General features: G+C 46.6%; 2 protein-coding genes across 4 annotated transcripts in view; one reads left to right on the top strand and one right to left on the bottom strand.

Annotated features, from left to right (window-relative positions):
- Positions 1 to 1,311: 1,311 nt before the first annotated feature.
- LOC117898966 (allatostatin-A receptor) lies at positions 1,312 to 9,743 on the top strand. Its single transcript, XM_034808707.1, has 4 exons — positions 1,312 to 2,868; positions 5,719 to 5,997; positions 6,072 to 6,230; positions 9,288 to 9,743. The coding sequence occupies exons 1-4, from the start codon at positions 2,311 to 2,313 to the stop codon at positions 9,381 to 9,383; spliced, it is 1,092 nt and encodes a 363-aa protein (XP_034664598.1). The 5' UTR covers positions 1,312 to 2,310; the 3' UTR covers positions 9,384 to 9,743.
- A 2,705-nt stretch (positions 9,744 to 12,448) lies between these two features.
- The window catches only part of LOC117898964, a 40,591-nt gene continuing 28,378 nt past the window's right edge, over positions 12,449 to 24,661 (bottom strand). For 2 of the 3 annotated variants that reach the window (XM_034808704.1, XM_034808703.1), the window contains 8 exons: positions 23,940 to 24,191; positions 22,587 to 22,953; positions 22,105 to 22,242; positions 21,772 to 22,034; positions 20,188 to 20,362; positions 18,532 to 18,823; positions 14,636 to 14,904; positions 12,449 to 13,737 (listed from right to left, as the gene is read on the bottom strand). In XM_034808704.1, coding sequence (XP_034664595.1) covers positions 13,306 to 13,737; positions 14,636 to 14,904; positions 18,532 to 18,823; positions 20,188 to 20,362; positions 21,772 to 22,034; positions 22,105 to 22,242; positions 22,587 to 22,953; positions 23,940 to 24,191 — 2,188 coding nt within the window. In that variant the 3' untranslated portion in view covers positions 12,449 to 13,305. Of the gene's footprint in view, positions 13,738 to 14,635; positions 14,905 to 15,039; positions 15,047 to 18,531; positions 18,824 to 20,187; positions 20,363 to 21,771; positions 22,035 to 22,104; positions 22,243 to 22,586; positions 22,954 to 23,939; positions 24,192 to 24,661 lie in introns of all 3 variants that reach the window. The other variant, XM_034808705.1, reaches the window with a different exon arrangement.

The following is a 24,661-nucleotide window of genomic DNA, read 5'->3' on the forward strand; positions in this document are numbered from 1 at the left end:
CCAGCTGCAGCTCGACAACCTGTTTTTGGTGTGCTTTTGTTCTGGCATTTCCGGTTCAATTTTTCGCACCCGCAAAGTATGCCATGAATTAAAACGGCAGCCTAGGCATTCCCTCCCACTACTACTTCCGCTTGAACACTGTTCGGCGCACGCTTCGTTGGACATTCAAAAAAGCAATGAACTTGCATTAAGAATTAAAGACTTCATTAAGTTCACAGTCGCAGACATTAAATAAACATAATGCCTCTTGCTGTTTGCCAAGACTTCGCTTATTTTTTTCCACCATTTTGTTGCTGTTTGCTGTTGCTGTTCATGGCGCTTAATTCGCTTTTAATCTCATCAGGTTGGCGACGTCCTCGTCAGGGGCGCACCGAGGCATGCCCCACATCAACACAAATGCCGGGAGACAGCAGCCCGGCCGCAGATTTGATGGGGCCACACCTGCCGCTGACGCTGACGCTAACGCTGGCGTCTGCGCTGGCTTCGGCGTCTGCAGGTGACAGGTGAGTGCGCTGGCAGTGGCAATAAAAAGCATGTAAATGAGGCTTCAAGCTAGCACAAGACTCTGTATCTCTGTTCGGTTCTGCTCTGCTCTGCGGTTATATAATGTTGTGACATGATGTCCCCGGCGTCCGTCGGTCCAAAGGTGTAAGCGGTGTTAACCCAGTCGCTTCTGGGCCTGTGCCTTGGTCTCTGACTGAGTCGGCCGCCACCCACCGCCAGTGGGGCGATAAGAGCAGGCCGATAAGCCCCAGCAGACATTAAATAAGCTACGGGGCGGAGAAAGTGCTTCCTGGGGGCGTGAAGCAAACGCGTGCCTCTGCTTTTTATTTGCTTTTTTCCTCCTCTGCCAGTTAATCAGAGAAATTAAGCAAAATACTAAAGAACTGCCTCGCACAGCAGCGACGCTGGCCGAGACGCCAGCTGTGCGGCAGACGTAGACGTTGCGCCTGAAGCTGACGACATCGACGCGGACCTCAAGCTGTGCAACACAATGGCAACAGTGTCAGCGGGAGGCGGGAATCCCGAGCCAGTAGAGATTGGTGACCATTTGTTGTAGCTCTTAACGATCCCCAGGCCAACTGTTGGGGCAGTGGAGAGCAAACAATCCAGCCAGCGGTAGAGGAGAGCCGTAGAGCAATGGCCACCCACAGCACTCTTTCCATATAAAGTATATGCCGTGATATACCGGTTCCTGGCGTCGCTGCTGCTGATTCTGATTCTGCTTCTGCCGCTGCTCCGGCTGCCAGCGGCAGCGTCGTTGTACTCATCTGTGGCACAGACCATCCAACAATCAGTAGAGCGCTGGAAACGAACGCGTGCAGTTTGGATTTTTGATTTTTAGCCCAAATAGAATCAATCGAACGAATCCCAAAAATCCAAATTAAATTCTGGAGGCTTCTATCCATAGTGTTTGCCATAGTGAAATGATATCTCCCGGCGTATTCTGCTGAGGAGGCAGTCGCCAAAGCGAGAGGACTGTCGCTGGAACGTGTTGTTTGGCAACACAAAAATTTATGCCATTAGTTTTGTCCATAAAAAACGGAAACCGTAAACAGAAAACAGAAAAGAGACAACCGTAAACCGAAAACCGAAACCGGGCCGAAACCGAGAAAGACATCATATTGAATTTATGGTATAGGTGCAGCGTGGATGTCTCCGTCTCCCCCACTCGGCATTGGGACTTGTGCGGATATATATATCGTTTCGTGTTGTATCGAGGTGCCCGTTGTCAGGGTGTGACACGACACAGTTTTGGCTGCGTCGGCGCCGATTTGCACGTGGCTACCTTTTGCCCGTTGCCTTCTCAGTCGCCTTCTCCTTTCTTGTGTGCTCGTGTCCTTTGGTTGTTGTCTTACCTTGTTACAATTACCGTTATCGCTTGCTCTCTGGTCTCTGTTCTCCCTCTTCCTACGAGTGGGTGGGGTTGGGTGTGAGTGTGGGTGTGATTGCTATTGCCTTTGTCCACCTCGAAACGAATGAACAATTCCGACCCGGTCTCCGGTCTCCATGCAGTAGGGCTCTGAGGGTTCCAGGCTGCTCGTGTCGTGGGAATATTGCGGATGATAATTGAATTTTCTTTGCGGCTGCTTTGTGAAAATCTCCTAATTGGAAATTTGTTATTTGAATTCGATGAACTGTGAAAACGTACCAAGAAAAAAAGAGACATTAAACTTGAAAGTGCCCCAGCACAAAGGCTATGGAAAATTGAAAATGTCCACCATCTTTAGTCATTCCCTCAAAGTGCCATCAAAGTGAAATGTAAAAATCTATAGAAACACCAAACACCAAAGGAATTACAATTACAAAATGGAAAACATAACAGTATCCTTTGCGAATATCACCAACGGCATGAACGTCACCAACGGCAGTGACGTGGGTGTCACCCAGGAGCCCTTCTTCACCGAGGAGGATCGGTTAGCCATCGAGGGCACTGTGCGCTGGCTGGTGCCGTTCTTCTTTGGGATCATCGCCGTGACAGGTTTCATTGGAAATCTGCTGGTCATTATGGTGGTGGTGGCCAACAAGAACATGCGCTCGACCACCAATCTACTGATCCTGAATCTGGCCGTGTCGGATCTCCTCTTCGTGATCATCTGCATCCCGTTCACGGCCACTGACTATGTCACGCCGCACTGGCCATTTGGCAACTTCTGGTGCCGCAGCACCCAGTATCTGATTGTGGTGACGGCCTTCGCCTCGATCTACACGCTGGTCCTGATGTCCATCGATCGCTTCCTGGCCGTCGTACATCCCATACGATCCCGGATGCTGCGAACGGAGCACATTACCATGATAGCCATCTTTACCCTTTGGACTGTGGTGCTCACCGTCTCCATACCGGTCACCTTTGCCCACGATGTGGTGGTAAGTATTCCAAGCCAAGACTCGATTGGGGCCTGCTGTGCCTAAATTTGCTGTGAAGAACACAGGCCGGGCAAATTTATTGCTTTCCATCATCGTCACCTCGTTAGATTCCTAGAGCTACACGTCAATGCCTCGGGACCACAGACATAGATGGTCTGCTCGATCGTTATTCCCCACAAGCCGATTCCCCAGCCCCTCCCTCGACCATCCCGATGCAAATCATTTGTTTTTACTTGGCTTCTAGTAAAGGTGCCTCTTTTTATGTTGCTTTGTATTTTGTGTGTGTTTATATTGAACATTTTGCAACAGTGCGAGATGGGCGCCCGATTTGTTTTTGTTACTAATTCGCTATTTTAAATTCATAAATTTTTTAATTATAGAGCAGATAGCCAGCGAGAAACACTTGCCAACTGGCGTAGGCAGTCCCGAAGATCACAATACCCAGCCCCCACTGCCAACTCTTCGGGGGCTGTACAATTTCAACTGTTGCTTTGTTAGGCATTGTATGGCTTTCTCTTTCCCTTCCCCTTGCATCCTTCATTCCCATTCAAATGTTCATAAATCATTGTAGGTCGTAACAAGTGGCCATTATGAGAACTTTGCACTTGGAAACTTTGGTTGCACACTGCGTATGATAAATGTCTTCCATGGCCGCGACCTTGACGTTGGCCGATGCGCAGTTGGCAACCTCTGGGTCCTAATGGCTTTATGATCCATGTGGAGGGTGCGAAGAACAACTTAATTGTTTAATAAACGCCACACTTTGATGAGGCAAATGTGTAGATACTCGGACATGTTGTTCTGTTTGCTTATGGTTGCGCTCCGTCCGTCATCATATCAATTATTATTTCATTAAATTCTCTGCGAGAGGCCTCTAAATTATCATTATTATAATGGCTCTCTATGTGTATTCGATTCCTCCATTTTGGCTAGCATTCAATATGCCACATCACCTAATCAAAGCTTTGCACTTGGGTATTTTCCTGTTGACGTCACATACGGGCAACATTCCATTTCCATTCCCATTTCCATACCCACTTCTCCACCCATTTAAATATCAAGTTATCTATATGTATCTACCCATTCCCCCCCGACTGCCAATAAACCAAGACCCACAACACACGCGACCAACTTTTGGATACTCTTGCAGGCAGAGTATTTTGATTTTGAGCAGATTTTTTATGCATAGAACAGAATGACTGTGTTCCTCTGACTTTATTGTTGCTATATTTAGCTACAGGGTATCCACTGCTTCGACTACAAAGCTCGATTTTCTCTGTTGTTTTTGTGTGTGAGTGCTTGTGATTTGTTTTTCGCACGCACGCCTGAGACTGGGCCAATCGCCTTTCCATAGTGAAAGAGTCGCGGGTAATTAAACGGATCTTATCGTCGTTCTGGCGATGAGCTCTTTTATCTACGAAATGGTCCATTGGCTGCTCCAGATGCCGAAGCGGAGAGTGGGTCATCGACCAGAGGTTGTTATTGTAACCTAATATTTTATTAAATGGCATTTCACGCTTCGGTATGTTTGTCTTTGTTTACGTTGGCCCGTACGTACCCCCGAAGAGCTCCATTGGGTCGCTGAATTGTTTGCTTATGGGTTGGCCTTTGTCTAAGGATTAAGCCGGAAAAATATCTGGTCAAATTGAATGCTCATGTGTGCTTTGCTTTGTTATCGCTCCTCACACACACACACAGATACGGGCTACACACGATACACACGGGAATGGGATGGATACATCCATACAAATGCAGAGAAGGCAAACGATAAAAAGGCATAATTAAGTCATGTTTGATCAACATGTTAATTAACAGTTTGCTATTAATTATTTCCATATTACATTTGTTGGTCTGCAGTACACAGATATGAAGATACTTATGGCAACTGTGTGTGTGTGTCAGACTGTGTGTCATTATCTTTTTATTAGAAATCAATAACCAATAATCATAAACGCATATGTCTGCCCACGTATTTTATGTACTCTGGCTTGATTTCTCTCACATTTAATCGACAGCTGCTCTGGAAAGAGTTCTGCCAAAAGAACCACATTAATGCATTTAAAACCATTGTCAAATATCTAAAGTCAATCAATTTCAAATACAAAGAGGCCAAAGATAAGCCAATAAATCAGCCTTTCTGTGTCTGTGTCTGATGCTGATGCTGATGCTGATGATTTGTCTTCGGTCGGTCAGCCTTGGGCACTTGACGATGCGCAGATCTGAACTCAATTTGTGGGCCAACATCTCGTTCGGTGTAAGAACCACAATAGTGCGGTAATAAACAAACATTTTTGTAAGCATTTTCGGCATTAAGGCAAAGATTTTTTAAATACAATTTTCCACATGTTTGCATACAGCGGGGGAAAAGAAATGCAGAGAAAGAGAAATCGGCAGAGATTGTAAACAAAAAGCTGTATACAAAAGCAGCAAAATATTTTTACGATACGCCAGGCAGTTTATGACCCTCCGAAGCGTCAGCACGGCTGTCTAGTCCAGCCAATAGAACAATCCCAATCCGAGTCCCAGTACCACTGGCTGTGCCAGTGCCAGTACCAGTACCAGTTGAATTACCATTCTCAGTTCCACTTGCCTTTTTCCCCTATGGCAAACGTACGAGCACAATTTGTCAGGCAAATGTCAGCGACAGAGCAACAAAGTCAGATTGCGAGTTAGTTGTCGTTGTCCGAACTATTCGTTTGACAGTTTACTCGTAGTTTTATTTACGACGTCTGGCTGCGGGGGTTGTATCTGGCTGTCTGGCTGTTCGGCTGTCTGACATGCAACTGTCACAACCAACATGACATATGCGCCATACTCGATACATGTTCACACAATGATTGCCTTTTGCAGGTTGACCACGATGACAGTTCCAACATCACCTATGCCCTGTGCCGCTTTAAAGACAACGATCTGCTGGACGTCAGCACCTTCCAGCTGAGCTTCTTCATCAGCACCTATCTGCTGCCCCTGATGATCATTAGCGGACTGTATGTGCGCATGATCATGCGTCTCTGGCGACAGGGCAGCGGCGTGCGTATGTCCAAGGAGTCGCAGCGAGGACGTAAGCGGGTCACCCGGCTCGTCGTGGTGGTGGTCATAGCCTTTGCCTCGCTCTGGCTGCCAGTGCAAGTGAGTTGCATAATTGAGTATTGTTATTGGTAATCGCATCACTAATTACGTTTCTCTTCTCTTCCCTTTGTTAGCTCATCTTGCTGCTGAAGGCATTGCATGTCTATGAGGCGGATAACCTGTTCCTCATCATCGTCCAGATATGTGCTCAGACATTGGCGTACAGCAGCTCCTGCATCAATCCGTTGCTCTACGCCTTTCTCTCTGAGAATTTCCGCAAGGCCTTCTACAAGGTGAGTGGCGAGGACACAGCCCTGCCCACTGGGAGGCTCTTCAATGGCCTGCCATTTGAGTGCTCGGTCAATATATTGATGAATTGAATGCGGCACTTTCAGAGCATTGTTTTCCAGTTGCACTTTCATTTTATGCCACTTTTTATTTGTCATAATTTTTAAGAGCCATCGCACTCAACCCAGTTTGCATTTTTATATTGATTTATTAAGTGGTAGACAGAAACGCGAACGACGAATGCGAATGGCGCCACAAGCACAAGAGCCAGAAGCATTTACGTTCATTTCCGCCCAAGCGCATTTCCATTCTCCAATTTTCCCATTCCCCATCCTAATGAGATCTTAAATGTGGCAAAGTTTAAATTCGAAATCAAAAATCTAAAATGCAATTAAGCAATTTACGATAACAGCAGACAAAAGAAACAAAATCATCGAGAATCCATAGCGAGACTGGAGGCGCGTTTCCCCATTAATTTTCGGGTAGCAGGCGGCCGTGCTAATGAGTTAGGTGCGAAAAACGCGCAAACATACGCCGCGTGGGTCGAACTCTGTTTGGCCTTTGCTCGTATCGCAGCATCATTGGCAGTAGCATCGCCAGAGCCATCGGAAAATTACGTTATAAATAGGTGAAATTTACAGCGAAATTCTCGAAATAAGCAGTCATTGGTGGGCATCAAAATGGATCAACGCAGATCATCATCTGACCGTCCATCTCTATTTATAAAGCCCCGGCAACAGGGAGGGCCATTCCCATCGAGAACATTTCGCAGCTGCTGTGCTTTAAGACAAAGAGATATTACCCTCGCTCCCTACTTCGGTCTGGGATGTCGTGAACAGAAAAATATTCCAAATTATTGCAGTCTGGATATACTTATGTACGAGTATGCATAAGAAATCATGCGTTTTAAATGTTCAGTTAGTGAAGTGCATCGGAGTAGTGCACATTTATTTTTGGGAAATATTTCCCACATTTACGGTCAAGTTTTCCCTCTTTGTTAGAAAATACATCTGCACATTCCAAAAGACTTATCTATATTCATCCAACATTCATTGCCAAATTTCCTTCAATAAACTCAAATATTTTTGGGCTTTCTCCTGCATCAGTATACCATTCAAGGATAGCATCCAATTAGCAGCAAAACATATGGATTCTTGCTGAAGTGCATCGGAGTGGCATTCAAGGCAAACATATGCATCGTTTCAAATACGTTTGAAGAGCCCAATGAATATACATATATTCATGGGGCAACACTCTCGTGATATATCACGAAATTCTCGTGATTTCACTTAAAGGCTGTCTGAAATTAGCAACGCATTGAAAGAAAAGGAAATTACAGGCTTTCCATTTCGGTTGTCTGTTTTCTTTAGGGGGGCTCTATGCAAATTCTTTGACGGCCATTGTCGACAGTGGCATCCACTCAGAGACAGCAGGGACTGCTGAGAGCACGAAACAGACCTTGAACCACAGTTTTGTTCAGGTTTTGGGCTCATTCCAATTCAACTCACTTGCGGGACGCATTAATTCTTTTGGTCAGCGGTCATTTGCATAAACACAAAAAACGTTGCGGGGCGCAAATCACTGGACAGACACTGGGTTTTCCACCCGCGCTAAGGGCCTGATTTTGCTTTACTTACTTTTAATTACTTTAGGGACAAACACAAGACACAAAACAGCAGTCAGGAGCCACAGGAGTTCGCTTGTCTGAGGCATTGGAGTCATCGATGGTCGTCCGTCGACTGTCGGATGGCGAGCGAGACTTTTATAACATTTCCTTTCAATCATTTTGTGGCTTAATTTTAATATTTTAATTTGTTTCTTCGCTGTTGCGGTGCGTGAGTCTGCTTTTCGGAGGAAATTCTTCATTTTGTGCAAAGCTTTTGGCACTTTGCATATAAATTGTGTTCCGGTCATGGGCTGGTCTGCCTTTCGCTAATTGATGTGTTTGTCAAGTCATTAAATTAGATTAATTACATTAATTAAATTGGCACACTGTTGTTGGCCATTGTGCCCGGCGCTAGCTAGGAGCTGGGAGGGAGCGTGTTGTGTCTGAACTTTTTTAGATTTTCCAGATCCACGTGGTCGGCAGAGTGTCAATCTGACTAATTGCCCATCTGCCCGGCACGTCCATTAGTCAAACCTCCATTCATATGTCAGCGTGTCTGTGTCTGCTTTCCAGATGGTCGGCTCGAGCTGGCTGTCCTTTCTCATCCAAAAACCCCTGAATAATGCAGCATCAGGAGAGAAGCAAGGAGAAAACACTTTCGAATATACAACAGTAAGACACCGTTGGATATTTTGTACATACATAAATACATATGTTTTATCTAAACTCACTTTCAGTCTTATTGCACCTTTCTTGTTGTTCTTAAGTTTGAGTTTAATGAATTCCCTCTTATAATTTGGTACCCATTCGGCTGCTGCTGTGTGTCCCTATTTGATATAATCAAATAATGAGCAAAGCTGAGTCCATGCCAGAGCCCCCACTGCCGGGGAGGCTTCATTTCCCGGGAGGCGTTCAACCTACAAATGGAGACTCCACAGAACGCTGATGGCTGCTGTTGTTGTTTCTATGACGAGGCTCTAATCAACAATTTCAGGCAGTTCAATCAAAGCGCAAATTCATAAATAATTTATATGCAAACTCTCATCCCCCGCTCAATCCAATCCAAAATCCCAATCACCCCACCCAGTACGGGTCCCAGAGCGGGTCTGGGTTCCAGTTCGGTTCTGTTCTGGTGCTAGGCCAGTCGCCGATTGTCTGTTGGCATTTCAACACCTCAAACCACTTAAATAATTGAATATTGAATCAAATCTAATAATTCAAATGCAAAGCGACAGCAACAATCCCAACGAGAGGCCTTGACAAGGGAATAGCCCATGGTCCCGGATTCCCCATTGCAGTGACTGTGCATCAAAACAGATCATTAATCAAATAATTTGGTCTCAGAACTCTCTCCGAATTTGCTATTCAGTTGGTATTTTATATATATTTTTAGCATTAAGTTTTGCCAATTTTCCATAACTTCCTCTCATGTCTCTGTCTGTTTATGTTTCCGCAGGCCATTAACTGTTCGCATCGATATCAGAATTACACATCTGATTTGCCGCCGCCTCGCAAGACATCCTGTGCCAGGACCTCCACCACGGGAGTGTAAACGACACCAGGGAAGTATCTTGCGATATGATTGACCGACGTCTGACAATTGAGTGAGGCCAGTGGAATCGCCTTCTCGATTGAGTATCTACTCGTAGATGTGGACGGACACATGTGCCCTTAATTAGCGACCGAGGGACCAAAGCTGTCATCGGGCACTGAAATGTGCGCATTTCGATTGGATAGACTTTAGTCATTTCTTGTACATAGCACGTAGCTTAGTGGATTGTTAATTGTAGGCTACTAAAGATAGTGTCCTAGAAGGATATTATATCTACTTATTGCACAGGCATATATTCGGTGCACAAATATATTGAAAATATGTATCTCCCCCGTATATAAACCACGTTGCAGCTTTATCTATCTACATACATATATACGTAAGAGAATTTGTTAATCATTTTGTGTGCAAACAATTAAAGATTTAACAAACACAATTTATTGTATTTTAGAACGAAATACTTGACCACTGGCAATTGAATGTTAATTTAGTAATACCCAAAATGGAATAATTGTCACAGATATTCGCTTAATTCAAACATTTGGCTAAGCATCGATAAGGATTCAAGTAAACTGCTGCATTGATGTTCCACTACCGCTGACAACCACTTGAGGCTTGCTCTGTGACTCCAGTGATGGTCGCCATGACTCGTAGATGTGCGGTTTACCTTTACCCAGCTTAAGCCAATAGCACTTGTCGGCCACATGATGTTATGGCTTCGCAACCTTGACTTTGGCCAGGCGAGGAAGCAGGCTGAAGACGTTGATTGCATTTTGGTTCCTCGAGGCGACAAAACGGTGGCGGTGGCGGCAAGAGAGCGGAATTAATTATGCCGTGTCCACCTAGTGGATCGTGGCGTATATTGGCCTGAGTTTCTGCCTCTGTCTCAGCCTCACACTCTGTCTCAGCCACCGCCTGTCACGCGCACTTTTGCATAATATATTCAATTTTAATAAGCGGCTCCGCCTAGTGTCGAGGCGTTGCTTTTTACACCAGGTACGAGAGTAACGTAATTAATGCGTATCAGTCGCTGACAGGTTCCTCTCCAGCCTGATGGCAATGTAATCAAAATTTCAAATGAGCTCCGAGGTGTGGCTGGCAAACAGAAACGAAACAGAACAGAGCAGACTGCCAGGGCAGGACTGGGGAACAGGTGTCAACATTCGTTGGGCAAATGGAAAACCAGGAAAATCAATGGATCGATTCTGCTTGGCCAGGCTTTGCTCTGGAATGAAGTGGAGGCCATAAAAGCGCACACTTTGCTTGGCCAAAACTTGGGATAAGTCATTGCCACACCAAGCAAATGGCCAAACAATTCTGGAATTACAACAACCACTGCTGACATTATCATAATAACAATAATCATAACTGTGAGTGTAACAGTTGTCGTTGGGCCACCCACACTCATACACCCGCTCTCTGTTCTGTTTAAAGCCATCCGAGTATTAAGAAATTGTGGGATATCCGTGTATGCCGACTGCATACAAAGCAGCCACGACGTGGGTGTCGGGCAGCAGCACAGCCAGCGCCAAATGGAACGAAACGGTATGGCACTGTTACACCACTGACCTACTCCTGACTGCCGAGAGAGCCGCTCCAAGGACTTAAGAGAGACCCGACGAAGAGAGCGACTCCGAATCGTGGTGAGTTTGCAGTTAACAGCAGCAGAGAGCGAGTCCTGGGAGAGCGGAACGTCTGGCAATTGAACACACGCTCTTAGCTCGATATTTCGCAGGGCCTCCATTCGAGTCATTGGACTTCTGTGCGTAGGTCACGGCAACTGGGAGCGCCGAAAGCCCGAGCTGTGCCTCGCTGTGCCTCGCTGTGCCTCGCTATTTCGGCCTGGCCCACCTGCGTTCGGTCAGTCGCACGCGACTCGAACGGCTGCCAAGCCTGGGCCGCAATCTGTGCCTTGGCCCGTTACGGTTATTTGGCCAAATGAAGCGTAACCAAATGCTGATAGCCGGAATGTTGCAGTTTATGGCAAGAGCATTGGCCAAATTGCCTCTTGGCGTGCGGCATAATGGCGACAAGGGGGACATTGTCTTGACACTCACTCGGAATTCAGAGAAACAAGAGCACGGAAAGAGACAGCTAGAGAGCAAAGAAAAGAGACAGAGACAGAGGCAGACCCAGACACACCCACCATGCCAGGCTGTGCTCGATTGCATAATGCGGTCGCGCCAAAACAGAAAAACAACTTTGAACAGCTTTGCAGTTCATTTCGGTGTGTGCTGCAACTTCCTTTTCAACCGGCTCTTTTTTTTTTGTCGATTCGCGTTGAACTGGCAAATTTCCGGCAAGCTTTTGCATCCACACAAAGCCATCTTCCTGCTTTTACCAACAGAAACACACCCACACAAACTACGCGCACAAAAGTTTATCTGTCAATTTCAGTACAAAAACCATACGCAGCCGGACGGAAGAAGGCAAAACGCATGCAGAGGAATTTCTTTAAGGGGTACTCCTTAGGAGGGAGGGTATATTCAGATAAAACCCTCCAGGATTTAGTAATCTGTACTCGAGTACTCGACCTCTAGAGGTTTCATTGAGGTGGAACTCGCACTTAGCCATCAATCGGTTGGTTAAGCTCTGATCCATTTTTTAAATATGTATTTTCAACACTCGAAATTTCTGTATTGTCTATCAATGCTACAGTCGAAAACACACCAGAGGGTTCTGTTATCCGAGGGCATCTCAAAGTTTAGTCATTCTTAAATAGTTCTTGGAGTTTTTTTTGCCATGTAGCGAGCTCCTTGTTCGATACTGTCGCTGCAACATTTTGTCAACTTGAATGCTCTTTGTTGGTGCGCACACGAAACGCTGAGCAGAAAACTCTTCGGAGCATCGTTACATGCGCCACCAGGTACGAGAAGTGCAAAAGTTCAAACAGATTTGCATACAGTGCGGAATGGAATCCAAATACGCAATCCAAATTTCTCGGTTAGTTGGCAAAGTACTTGGAAACGAAGTTGGCAAAGCTGAAATGCATTTTATGAATCAGATATTGCCCAAGTCTTACCGGTTTACCATTTCATAAATTATAATTCGATACAGATTTGAATTTTGTCATTGCATTTTATTAAACAAGATATCATCTACGTATTGATTACAATTGGAATTAACAAGCAAGTGGTTGATTAAGATCAGTGTCGAGGGGGGTAAGGCGTTTTGCATAATGGAATTTTTAAGTAATTTTGATTAGGAATTAACCAGGCAATGGTTAGCCCGCATACTAATGGCCACTAGCACCCGGCAGGCCGGCCGGCCAACTTCTTTCTTGCTTAACAAGTCAACGTCACGATAAATAAATGATCAACTTTTCCCCCAAAAACTGACAAGAACATAATTTCCGTGCGCGTCCTCCTGGTTCCTGGTTCCGGGGGTCCTTGTCGAAGCCTCGACCACAGGAATTAATTGCGGGTCGCTCGCTAGTGGCCTCGTTAAACTTTCGGCCAGATTGCGGATGGCGGCGGCAGTGCGGGCCGAGCGACGTGCATTCGTTTGCAATAATTTAAATATTAGTTACACATAATGTAAAGCATAAATTAATTTTGTATTCGCCAACTATTAAAAAACTTTTGCGCGAAGCAGCCCCCCCGAAGAAAAAGCCAACCCAAAGCCAAGACGCAGAAGGGCTGCATATCCGGCTCTGGCCAGGGCATCCGGCTAAACTTTCTCGGGGACCTCCTTGGGGCAATTAGTTATTCACGCTTGCGCTTGTCTTTGGAGCAAGTTTTGCCGCTGAGTGCATTTGGCCGCTGCCAAATCCGTATCCGCTGCAATTCATTTCGATGCTGCGATTGGAATTAAACGTAAGATAAATAGCCTGGCAAAGAGTGTAGGATGATTATATGCTATCGCTAACGCTATCGTTGTGGCTGTGCCTGTGACTGTGCCTGTCGGCACTGTCGTTCCCCTATCACAAGCGCTGCAGCATCCGGCCATAGACTTGACTCTGCTCAAAGCTACTGAAGGCCTCGCGGAAGCGTTGCCTCTGCTCGCCACTCAATTTCGCATGGAAATCTTGTGCAGCTGTCACGAACAATGCAATTTCGTGCTGACCCAATTTACGGGGCGCTGTGGATGAACCCGACTCCGCTCTCGTTCCAACTGCCGTACCCGTTCCCGCTGTAGACACGGTCGCCGTCGGGGAGGAAGAGTTGCCTGCCCCGATGCCGAGCACTAGCGGAAATAGTTTAATCAAATGCAGATTTATGGAAGCGGATAAAAAGATGACGCTGAGGCCCCAGACACCTTGCTGCTCCGGCTGGGCGAGGAACGTTGGCAGCGTGCAGATCAACCAGTCCTGGAGCATTTGCAGGTACGACGAGTCGATGGCAGACCGAAAGACCTGCAAGTGCGAGATGGAAAGATGGGAGAACGGGTTAGTGGCTGACAACAACATGGTTAAATAGAAGTAAAAGCAAACACCCCTCTCTCCATCACCCTTGTGCAATTCGGAAATTAAATTTTATTGTGCGCCTCAAAAGGTGCGTTAGGCAGCAAAAGTCTTCGGCATACTTTGTGGCAAAAAGTTGGCTAATGAAATTCCGCAGCCTGGGAATCGCTTTCCCTGCTGGCCGACTGCCTGCCAATGACAGTGCGAATTTGTGCGAGCCGGGAACCGGGAATCAGGGACCAGAGCTACAGGGCCACAGCCAGACCGAGAGCCGAGCTTGGTTTTATTAATTTCCATGCACGCACCCACAAGACAAGGCAACCTTGAACCTAATGAAAACATTTTATGGCATCACAGTGGTCGCAGTCGGTGGCGCCTCGTATTGACCCACATACCTGGCCGGCTGCCCGGTTGACCGGCTGGACAGGGGCCAAGCTGTAGCCATGAATTCCATTAATTTTCAAGCTACCAAAAATTCCACAGACGCACACGCACTCCCACACATGGCATAAGGGCAGTGGCAGTTGGCAGCTGGCGGCAAGTATTTTACCCTTTCGACTTGTGGCCGAAGGAGGCATTAGCGCTGCATTGGCCCCATTCCGTTCCGGTCTCCAGGCACAGGACACACAGCACAGGGCACTGGTCGGGAAGGACTCATAAAATGAACCCAACATCCACATATCAGAGAAGGGCACAGGCACTGGCACTGGCAGTGGCCTGTGGCAATGTGTGGGAGGCGGCCACAACGCACGAATGGCTGCTGGGCGATGGCGATGGAAAACGTCTTTACCTTTTGCTAGAGCTTGAAATAGAGTGTGGAAACGTGGGAAGATCTCTGGCCACCACTCACCTGATATACAATCATGGCAATAACATCGCCGTGCGGTTGATTTATGGCCAGAAACTCCTTTATGACCTTCGTCAATATTTCATTCGGTGGCACTAAATCACGAATAATTTGACACAGCACTTGTCCATAAATCCAGGCGGCATCTCGAGTCGATGATTTAATACAATGCAAAAGTATATCGACTTTATCGTTTTGCTGGGCGATTATCTCCGGATCGTCCTGGACAATACCGTTCGACAGCTCCGTATTCTCCAGCTGTGCGGCAGACCCTAAAACAAAATACAAAACAGAGAAATGTAGAGAGTGTGGCAACGTGAAAGCGAAAGTTTCTAATTAACAAAGCAGCCTTCAAGGCACATGCCGATGGCCATTATTCACATGCTTGCGGTATTTCACACGCCAATGCTGCTGCTGCTGCTGTACACCTCCGCTCTCCCTTTTCAGTGATTCCCCAGGACACACATACATACATAAATTTGCATTTAATTTTTATGGATTTTTCCAGAGGAAAAAGGAGCGCTTTTTGATATACTCGTTCTCGTGTGGATTGCACCAAACTTTGTTTCATGGCCATCAAATTGAAAACTGAACAGAGCATTTTGTTCAGGGGAGCATTGAGCGGGAACCAAGGCCAAATCCAACCACAGCCACAGCCATAGATTAGAGTTGTTCGATTAAACCCCGTACGTCGGCAGAAGGTCACCCAAATGAATGTGCTGCGTACCTTTCAGCCCGGTGAAAAATGATGGCAAGCTTCAGCTGGAAGGTTGAGTTGGGTGCCAGGATTCGTGTGTGATGGAGCAATGGTTGCTGCTGCTTAGTGTGGTTTAGCGGCATCGAATTATTTACAATGGGAGCAACGCCCCCGAACTACCGCAGCGCTGCGCAGAGCACCTTCCCTCACCTAAAACCCACCTTACCACCGCGACCCCCCTTTTCATACCCCATTTTGGCCGCAGCAACTTTTGGCCTTTGTTTTGCAGCTTAACATTGTTGGTCCGTGGCTGTTGGCCTGCGGGCAGCTTGTTTGGCTGGCTGTTGCCAATTTTGGCATTGTTGTTGCAGGCTTTGAATAAGGATGAAGTATGGCCAAGTGGCTGAGCCCACGAGGAGCGCCACGGCACGGTATCGTCCGGCGCCTGGCCACAATTATGCGCGCCACAAATGCCGCTGGCAATGCATGAAAAAATACGGAAAAACCTAACAAACTCTAAAATTCGTTTAAGCAAGCGCGGGCAGCGGCAGCACACAAAAAAAAACATACAATAGGGTTCAACAAAAAAGAGTACAGTGAAACAATAGCAAAAAAAAAAAACTGTGGGAAACCAAGACCAACAAGCAATGCATTCAATGAAGAAACGACTTATTGATGCTCAGTAATTCGGTGGTAGAAGGTACCGAAAGATAAATACATATGTGAAAAGCATCCGCAAGTTATGATCTTAATAGTTCGTTAATTATAATTAGTGTTTTGTAAAACTCTAAACAGAACGGTCTTCTCCAAAGACGACAGATTTCTGGATATTTCAGCATCTGTAGGTTCATCATGTTCTTTTGTTTAAAAACAAACGCTAATTGTTTTGATAAATTGCTTCAAGCGAGACAGAGTTCTGTTTTGCAATCGATAGTACAATCCATCCAACCATGGGTAAGGGTCATAAGAAATGGTCTGTTCTAGTCCGTAAAACCAGGAAGCGGTGTCCTCTCGCCTTTCGAAAATTTCCCCCCCCAACCGAGTGACCAATATTGCCGCTAATATTTATTATTGCGTTTTGCAACTTTGGGGGCAAAAATATGTATATGTATGTATATGCGGGGTTTTTCTTCGACTTTCCCTGTTTTGCTTTCCCGCCATTTTTCCGTTTTTCCCATTTTTACAGCTTTTCCTTCTGTCCCTTTGCAGTGCGACCTGTATTGTCTTCAGCGACGCGGTCTTTTGTTTATTTTCGCGTGAAGCACAAAACGCTTTAAAAAAAACCCGAGCTGGCAGGCGGAAAAAGAGCGAAAAAAGAGTGTGCTCCCCCGCCCCGCAATGACCAACTTCCGGTAGGATGCGTTCGTTCGTTGGTTCGTTCTGTGCTGGGCTCGTTCTCGGACCCCCGCCGTTGCTATATTTGAAATTTGTGTGTTGGCAAGGCCTAGAAATCGAGGCAGTGCTGCCTGCCATTTAGGGAGCGAAGCAGGAATCGCGAATGGTCTACTACACAAACATTGACATTTCTCAAAGGATTTGCGTGGTGTGGCCACGGCGAAAGGGACTAGGGAGTCGGCAATCCTGCGGACTGACAAAGTGCATGGCAAATACACAACGTGCTTGCATCCAGCCGCGGGCATCCTTCGACATATTTGTGCGAACGGCTTGCATAATTTCTGGCAGGCAACCGTGGCGTGGCCACTGGCCACCCTCCTCCACGCCGTAAGCTGTGCTAAGTTGCCACGCATAGGACGTTGAATGCCCATCAGTTAGGGCCTGTGCTAGTCCTCCTTCTGCTACGATCCATGGTGAAAGTGAGGAACAACAAAAGCAAATCAGACAGCCCTTTTTTTCTGGCTTTAAAATCGTTCAACGTTTGGTTTTTCCCACTGACAGAACCTACAGCGAGATAGAGTAGGGAGTAGGAGAGCTATGATAAGGGTCGATTGGCCTGGACAGTTTAATGAAACGATTCTAAGCGGCTTTCAGTTGAGCCACATCGAACATCAACATCGAACCGATTTCCATATGCATCTTTTTGCTGCAAACTCTCGCTGCTAATGAACTAAGCAATCGGAAAAACAAACAGAATTTGTAACTTTCAAAACGTTTTGCAATCTGATTGATTGTTTGAAATCTTTAAAGTCTTTTCGTATGAATTGCATACTTGATACGACTGCGACTATTAAGCTATGGATTTACTTAAGTTTCTTCTGACGATTTTGTGACTTCATTTTAAAGGCTTTAAAGGAAAATCCACTAGATACGTTCCGTAAAAATGTAACCAAAAATGTGCTTTCTCTCTCTTCGCACTTCACTCTATTTTGTGCACAAAAACGAAACTTTTGACCCCCAAAAATTGGCAAAACTAACATTTTGGCATTAAGAAACGAGCGATATCAGACCGCATGACGGGAGCTGGCAGGCGTGTGTGCGCCTGGACGCCTGAACGCCTGTGTGCGACAGTTGAAACGATAATAATTGTCCTGGAATTGCGCTAATAACAGCAACAGGGATAATTGCTGGTCGGTCGGCACCAGCAGAGATACTCGTACTCGTATGTACAGCCAGGCAGCAGTAGTGCAACAGGGCTACAGTGGGTTGTGGCATTTAGTGGGCAACGGCAATTACCCCGTTCCTCGTCCGGCAAGGACGCACACACATCGCACTCGCGTCGCATTCAGTGGGCCATAATGATCAGCGCCAAACTGTTGGCTCGCAAACAGGCACACACTGGCACAAGTACACACAAAGTGCTCCAGGGAATGGGAATAGTTCTAAAATCCCCGAAACAGAGACAACTGCCAAATGAAGGGTACTCTAAACACTTCACCAACTCTGTTCTCTCTACGTGCGTGATTCTCTTTAAGTTTGGTTTCCAATCAACTCAGTCGCTGCTGAATTAAGTAAATGAAAATTTGTTATTTTCGTTCCGTATATAAGCAAACCTCCACCCCTAAATTCATATGCGGAGACAATTGTCCTACCCCCCAAAACTCTTTTGGCAGAAGTGTTCCTTATGACAACGAACCCTTTCGCGGCCGAAACGCCATTAAATGAAATTACAAAATATTTTTGCTCCCCTCCTGAGTTCGGTATTCGCTTTCTACCGAAAATTTCCTCCCCACTTATTTGATCTTGGTGTTATTTTTGTTGTTATTTTCTTGTTGTTGTTGTTTTTGTGTTTGGTATCGAGACTTACCCATATACATGCAGGACAAAAGCAATTTCAATGCCGGAATCGAAAATTTTTCATTTTCCATTTTCAGCAATTCGAGTGCAAGTTTTTCAATTTTATGTCGCATCTGCGGTGTGACCACGACTCCGACTCCAGCCTCAATTGCTACAGCTGCTCCGGCTCCAACTGGTGCTCCTCCTCCTCCAGCACCGGCTCCTGCTTTTCCTCCCCCTCTGCCGATTGCCTCGCTCGGCGTAGGCAGAGTTGCAGCAGCAGTCGACGGCATTCCACTATTGACCACCATGCGCTCCAGGCCCTAGGGGGGACGGACAAGGCAAAGCAATACGACAAAGAGATAAATAAATACAATGAGCACATTTATTTTTGTGTATGTGTGTGGGTGTACTACACGCGCATAAAGCGATGGGTGGGGCAGGGCAGGGCACGGCAGGACATCTCATAGAAATAGCAATGCGGCTGGGCTGTGGCTCTGCTCTGCTCGATTCGCTTTTGAATTTTTATCATTGCATACTTAAGTGGGTTTTTCAGTAATGGCCACGCTAATTGAGTGGCAAATTGTTATTGTTATTGCCTCTGTTGTCGGTGCGCGCCATTGCGCTTTCTCGCCATCTCGCCGCTCTTTTTGGCCACTCTCGTCCTGGCCATCAAAGCAAAAGCCATCGGCAGCAACAAGGACACCACCAACAGCATTGCCAGCCACAGCAAAAGCAAAACGAAAAGCGACTCCAAAAGCAACAGCAAATGGGACAATTGAATTGCGTGCAAATTTCATAAATTGCTTAAAAGTCGAATTTAATTTTCGTCCAGAACATCGTCCGGAAGTATGCAGTGCAAAAAACAGTTTTTAATTACTTGTCGTTCAGTAGGATACTCGGCACTCGGCACTCGGCCACCACCCCACCATCCACCACCCACTCGTAAACTGCAATTAAAATCCCAGCTCTATATTAAATGGTAGCAAATTACCGAGGAATTTATATATGCATTCTCCATTCTCGCTCTATACTTTTGCTGCACGGATCGGAATGGAATGGACTACGCAACGTTTAAAACAACATTTTCTACGCTTTTTCATTACGCTCAATTTGGAGAACGCTTGAACTGACCGAAAGCCCTCCTCCCACTCCATACACATGTGTGAGTTCCGGTCTGGCCAATAAACATTTGGCTTTTGCTTCTGCCATTCGCTGTGCGGCCCACTGCTTTGAGCTCCTGCTCGGCTCTGTCAGTTATGACAGCGTTGGTTTTTGGTGGGTTCAGTTCAGTTTGGTTTGGTTTTTCACTATGTTCCTGTTGCTGCTGCTTCTGTTGCTGGTTCTGGTGGTGGCCTGACAGCTTGGCCCGCTTTGGTTGCCGTGCCTTTTGAAAATTGTCAATCAAAAAACCAATTAAGCGCAACGTGGGTTGCGGCCTGTCCCGGCTTAGTTGAACAAGTAATGGATGGCAGATGGTGGATGGTCGTCGTCGTCGCCGGGGGAAATGGTCGAGCTCGGGCGTTTAGCTCAGTCAATGGCAGTGAGATTTGTTGCATGGTTGCCTGGCTGACTGTTAGTAAGTGGTCTGACGCCGGCTAGACAAGACTGACAACCGTTTAAGTGGCATGCTAAGTCATTTTACTCAGCTCTACTATCTACAATCTTATGTCTACAGGGAACTCACATGCAGAACACACAAATAGAGCTCCTCGTTGTTGGTCGTCTTCAGGAAATTATTGGCCGCAATGATTGTATTTGACAACAGATGGCATTGCGGCACGAATTTCGATGTCCACTCGATCAAGCTGTAATTGAGCGTCCAGACCAGCTTCGTGTGCTCATCGCTGAGCTGCAGGGGACTGAAATGGGAGACAGGAAACCGTTTAGTCCTTTGGGCAATTGCAAAACGATATCGCCACCGATGGCCGTCCCCAGTTCGGACAGAAATCAATGCAGAGTCCTACTGGGCGCTGGATCTCTGTGCCCTTTGGCCCATGGCATGTTTTCATCTAAATTAATTACAAGTCTGACTACCGCAGAATTGCATCCGCTGCTGCTGCTCGCTAGCTCTGTGGCTCTCCGGCATCGGCATCGACTCCGGCTATTGAGCTTTACTCAATGGCCAGGAATGCTTTAGCCCCCGAACCGTTTCTTCTTGGCCATCGTGCTGAAAATTACAAAATAATTAGGCCAGGCAAGGCCCGGGATCGGGAACGGAACAAAACGAAACGAAACGACCCTGCTGATTAGTTGCCGTGGTCGCTGCCACTGACGTCGCTGCTTTGTTCCTGCGGCTCCGGTTTCACGGGCAGGCAATCCATTGATGCCACTGCCGGGGGCAACAATTTTCGTTTCGTTGAGGTTTTTGGCCATATTGGTTTGGCATACGCTGAGCTGCGCTGCGCTGCATGTGCGTATGCGCAATTTAAGTTTTATGATTTGGAATTTGAGTTTGTTTCTTTCAAGGATAGTCTGCAGGATGTGCAAGTTGCATGCTAAAGTTTCTGCGGCCGCACTATAACAACAACGTAATGGATTGGAAACAAAGCAACTGAAGTGCAGTATATAGAAAATTCCATCAGAAGCCGCGAAGCGAAAGCGGAGGCAGAAGGCAGGCGGCAGCTGCTGAGCCAATAATTAGAATTCGTTGGCGAACAGAAACTACAACAAGAAGAACAGCACTACAGTGCCATTGATCAGAAGCTGCGCTTGACTTTGGAGTTGCAGCACAAGCAGACGCAGGAGCTGGAGGAGCAGCCGCACCAAAGTTTCAATGGCCATGGTTCATCGATGTTCTGCACGTTGTCGAGTTATTGCAACTTCCACTTCTGGCATATCCTTTACATGCGAGAGAGATGGCAGTGCAGTGAGGCTGCCAGCTTCCGGCGCAGTCCTTGAAAACTTTTTGATAACACCCTAAACAGGCAGCCAGGCTAGATAGGAGGTAGAAGAGGTGGAAGTAGCAGACAGCAAAGACCACAAAAACCCAGATGCCGATGAGCAGAGGTAACTAATGCGAGATGAGAACTTTTGCCATTAGTGAGTGGATCTGTGGAGCAGATATAGACATGGAGGAAACACCAGAATGTGGGCTAGGTTAGGGTCCCACTTAAAGTCAAGCTGATGAGTTGTGGCGGCATCAGGGCTCACTTTTGAGTCGGTGCGAGATGGGGCGGCATTCGGCTTCAGCAGCCAGCCCCGGAGGCGACTCTTAATAAGGCAAACGGAAAATCTATAGATACCAGATCCCGGCACCCCAAAAACTCACCTCTCATCAATGATGCCATGGCGATTGATGTAGCCCACAATTAGGGCTCGCAACAATGCCAGCTCCTCGCTCAGCTTGCCCATGGCCGTGTTGGTCTTGCTGCAGCACTCCAGCAGACAGATCAGGCCCTGCAGCGTGGCGATGCGTATGAAGCAGTGCGTGCTCTTCAGGTAGACGTTGCCAATCAGGGCGCACAGGGTCTGCAGCTCACCCAGGCTGGGTATAAGGAGTGCCTGGCTGCGGCACAATAAGTAGATTATGTGCTGCAGTGGAGGTAACATTAGCGGCGGAAACAATGGAAATGCACTGTACGAGGTACGGATGCGGTCTCACCTGATGCGAAATCGTATCGTCCATTGCCACTTGCTCCTGCAGTCGGAGGGCGCGCTCCTTGATCCATTTGACTTGGTCGCGACTCTCGCAGATCTCGCAAAACTTTACCAAATTTGGCAGCACCAGAATGTGGTTAAGCTGTCAAAGGAAATGAATGCACCGCAAGCACAAGCACAAGCAAAAGTTAGACATAGACATGAACATTTCGCACAAATTAAATTACAGACAAATCATGGAGCACGGAGCAACGAGCACGGACCACGGCAGACCCCAAAGGATCACTCAAATGGACTGGCACCAGCAATGGCACTGGCACTGGCATCCCGCTGTAATGTCTTGCATAATCAAATTATACTACATCGAACGCATGCGGCCGCTGTGGCAGTTGCAGGCAATGCGGGGCACGTGACAGTCGCCCAAAACTATCTGACATCCACTCGGACGTAGGACGTAGGACGTAGGTCGCAGGACGCAGGACTCACCTCGATCATCTGCTGCAGTACGTCAAAGACCAGCTGCGTGCTGCTGCGAAAGTCAATTCCCGACAGTTGTGTAAAATGGCGATAGTTGCGCATTGCAATGTCAGGCACATCCGCATCAGCGGAGGAAGAGGAGGCCTTAATGTCCGCCATGGATGTGCCCCCCAATGGATCCGAATCACCACCAGCGGGTGGCAGGCCTCCCACATAGGCCTCCATCTGGGCCCAGCTGAAATTGAGATCGTATTGATTGGCTGCAAAGTTGCGTGTGCCAATCACATTGTCCCGGGCCAGCTGCCGCTCCAGATTGGCGTGATAGAAGACATTGCATGCGTCCACCAGGAGCTGCACTTTGTGCAGTTTCTTCAGGCTGTGAAAGGAATTAAAATAAATTAAAGGATGCGTGTGGCAGAGCATTATTGCCGCGTGCCATCGATTAAATGGCGCATACGTAGTGTGCTGACAGAGTGGAAAAACCAAAGCCCCTCCCCAGCAAAAACTATTTGCTTGTAATTAAAAACTAATTTATAAAGTCAACAGCAGGCGACAGTGTTCTGTTACACAAAACAGCAACAGAACACCAACAAACAGAAGCAATTTCTGTTGGCTAATACGGAAAAATATATATGTCACAAATTTCCTGAGGGTTTGCCGGACAAATTTTCTGATATTTTAGCTTACTTTTCTGTTTTTGCGGTGCTGCTGATGCTGTTGATGTTGCTGCTGCTGCTTCCGCTTCTCCCTTGAAGGCAATTGAATCCCGTTGACCACGAGACAAACTCGTAGATATATACATAAAAATAGGGGAGTTTTCGGTACTCGTTAACTTTTAAAATTATTTTCATAATTCATGTGTTCCCGACACGACACATGCCATATATCCACAGAGCATAGCCGTAATGCTCGTCCCGGCACAAAGACTTTTTGTCGCTTTTAATTAAAAGCGCAGACATTGTAAAAGCATCTGAAAACTTGTTACCCAAATTGTTTTGGGCCGCTCCCATGTTAACAAATTAGTTGCGCATTTAAAGTTGAAGTTGAGGGATTTTTTTGTACTCATTTGGGACGAAATAATAAGCGCCGCAAAACAGGACCAGTAACAGCAACAGCAACAGGAACACCCAAAAATCGGAAGAGAACACACAGGCACAGTCACAGTCACAGTGGAGAGGCGAGATCAACAGACTCGAAACTTTTGTCGTTCGCATTTAATTTGTACTTTTTGCCATTTACACATTTAAAACTTTTCCTCACTGCGTTCTGAATTTTAATTTTCATAAATTTCCGCCTCGCCTCCGTGTGGCATGTGGCAGCAAACAATACCAACAACAACAACAAATACAATGGGGAACTCACCTAATGCTGTCACAAGTGATGCGCTGCCATCGCGTCGTGTGATGGAACTGCCCAGTGGCCGGCTGGCCCACAATGGGAAAAGTTTTGTACGTCATTAAAAGTTCCATGATGGCCTGCAGGCAGACCTGCTTGATCTGGAACTGCTCCTGCTGATCGACCATGTGCTCATCGTACACCTTGTTGATCAGCAGCAGAAAAGTCATGAAGTACTCCTCGAATTGTTGCCGTGTCGTATAGCCAAAGATGGAGAGTCTGCAAAAGGGGTAGAAATCACGGGAAACAGTTGCCAGAAGTGTCAATTTAATTACCAATACGTGTGTGTGCATCTGTGTGTGTGTATTTATACATAAGTATGAGTCTGAGTATGGCATTGAGTGTGTATGTAATTAATTGGAAATTTCTGCATAAAATGTTTTCAGAAAATGCTTGAAATTTTAATTCAATTAGCCCGAGCTCTTGAAATATTTAAAATACTCTGATATAAAATGGTTGAAGGCCTAAAATGTCAATTAATCTTCGATTACTTTGAACGGCTGCAGGCTTGATGGCTGACTGGTTGGTCGGATGGTCGGTTGGACGATTGGAAACTTCATCCAATATGCCAGGCATGTCTAATGCAGGCCAGTCCTTCGCCTGGAGTGCTGATAGTGCTGCTCCCTGCTGGCTTCTGGCTGGCTGACTGTGCGGCGGTTTCAGTGCAATTAGCAACAATGTTTCTGGAG

Source organism: Drosophila subobscura, chromosome O (assembly GCF_008121235.1).
Source record: "Drosophila subobscura isolate 14011-0131.10 chromosome O, UCBerk_Dsub_1.0, whole genome shotgun sequence".
In the NCBI taxonomy this organism is placed as follows: domain Eukaryota; kingdom Metazoa; phylum Arthropoda; class Insecta; order Diptera; family Drosophilidae; genus Drosophila; species Drosophila subobscura.

Bases quoted from the DNA above. Each gene is read 5' to 3' on its own strand.
- LOC117898966 (XM_034808707.1), top strand. From the start codon at position 2,311: ATGGAAAACATAACAGTATCCTTTGCGAATATCACCAACGGCATGAAC. The intron at 2,869-5,718 runs GTAAGTATTCCA...TGCCTTTTGCAG, and splicing joins CCTTTGCCCACGATGTGGTG to GTTGACCACGATGACAGTTC. The intron at 5,998-6,071 runs GTGAGTTGCATA...TCCCTTTGTTAG, and splicing joins CGCTCTGGCTGCCAGTGCAA to CTCATCTTGCTGCTGAAGGC.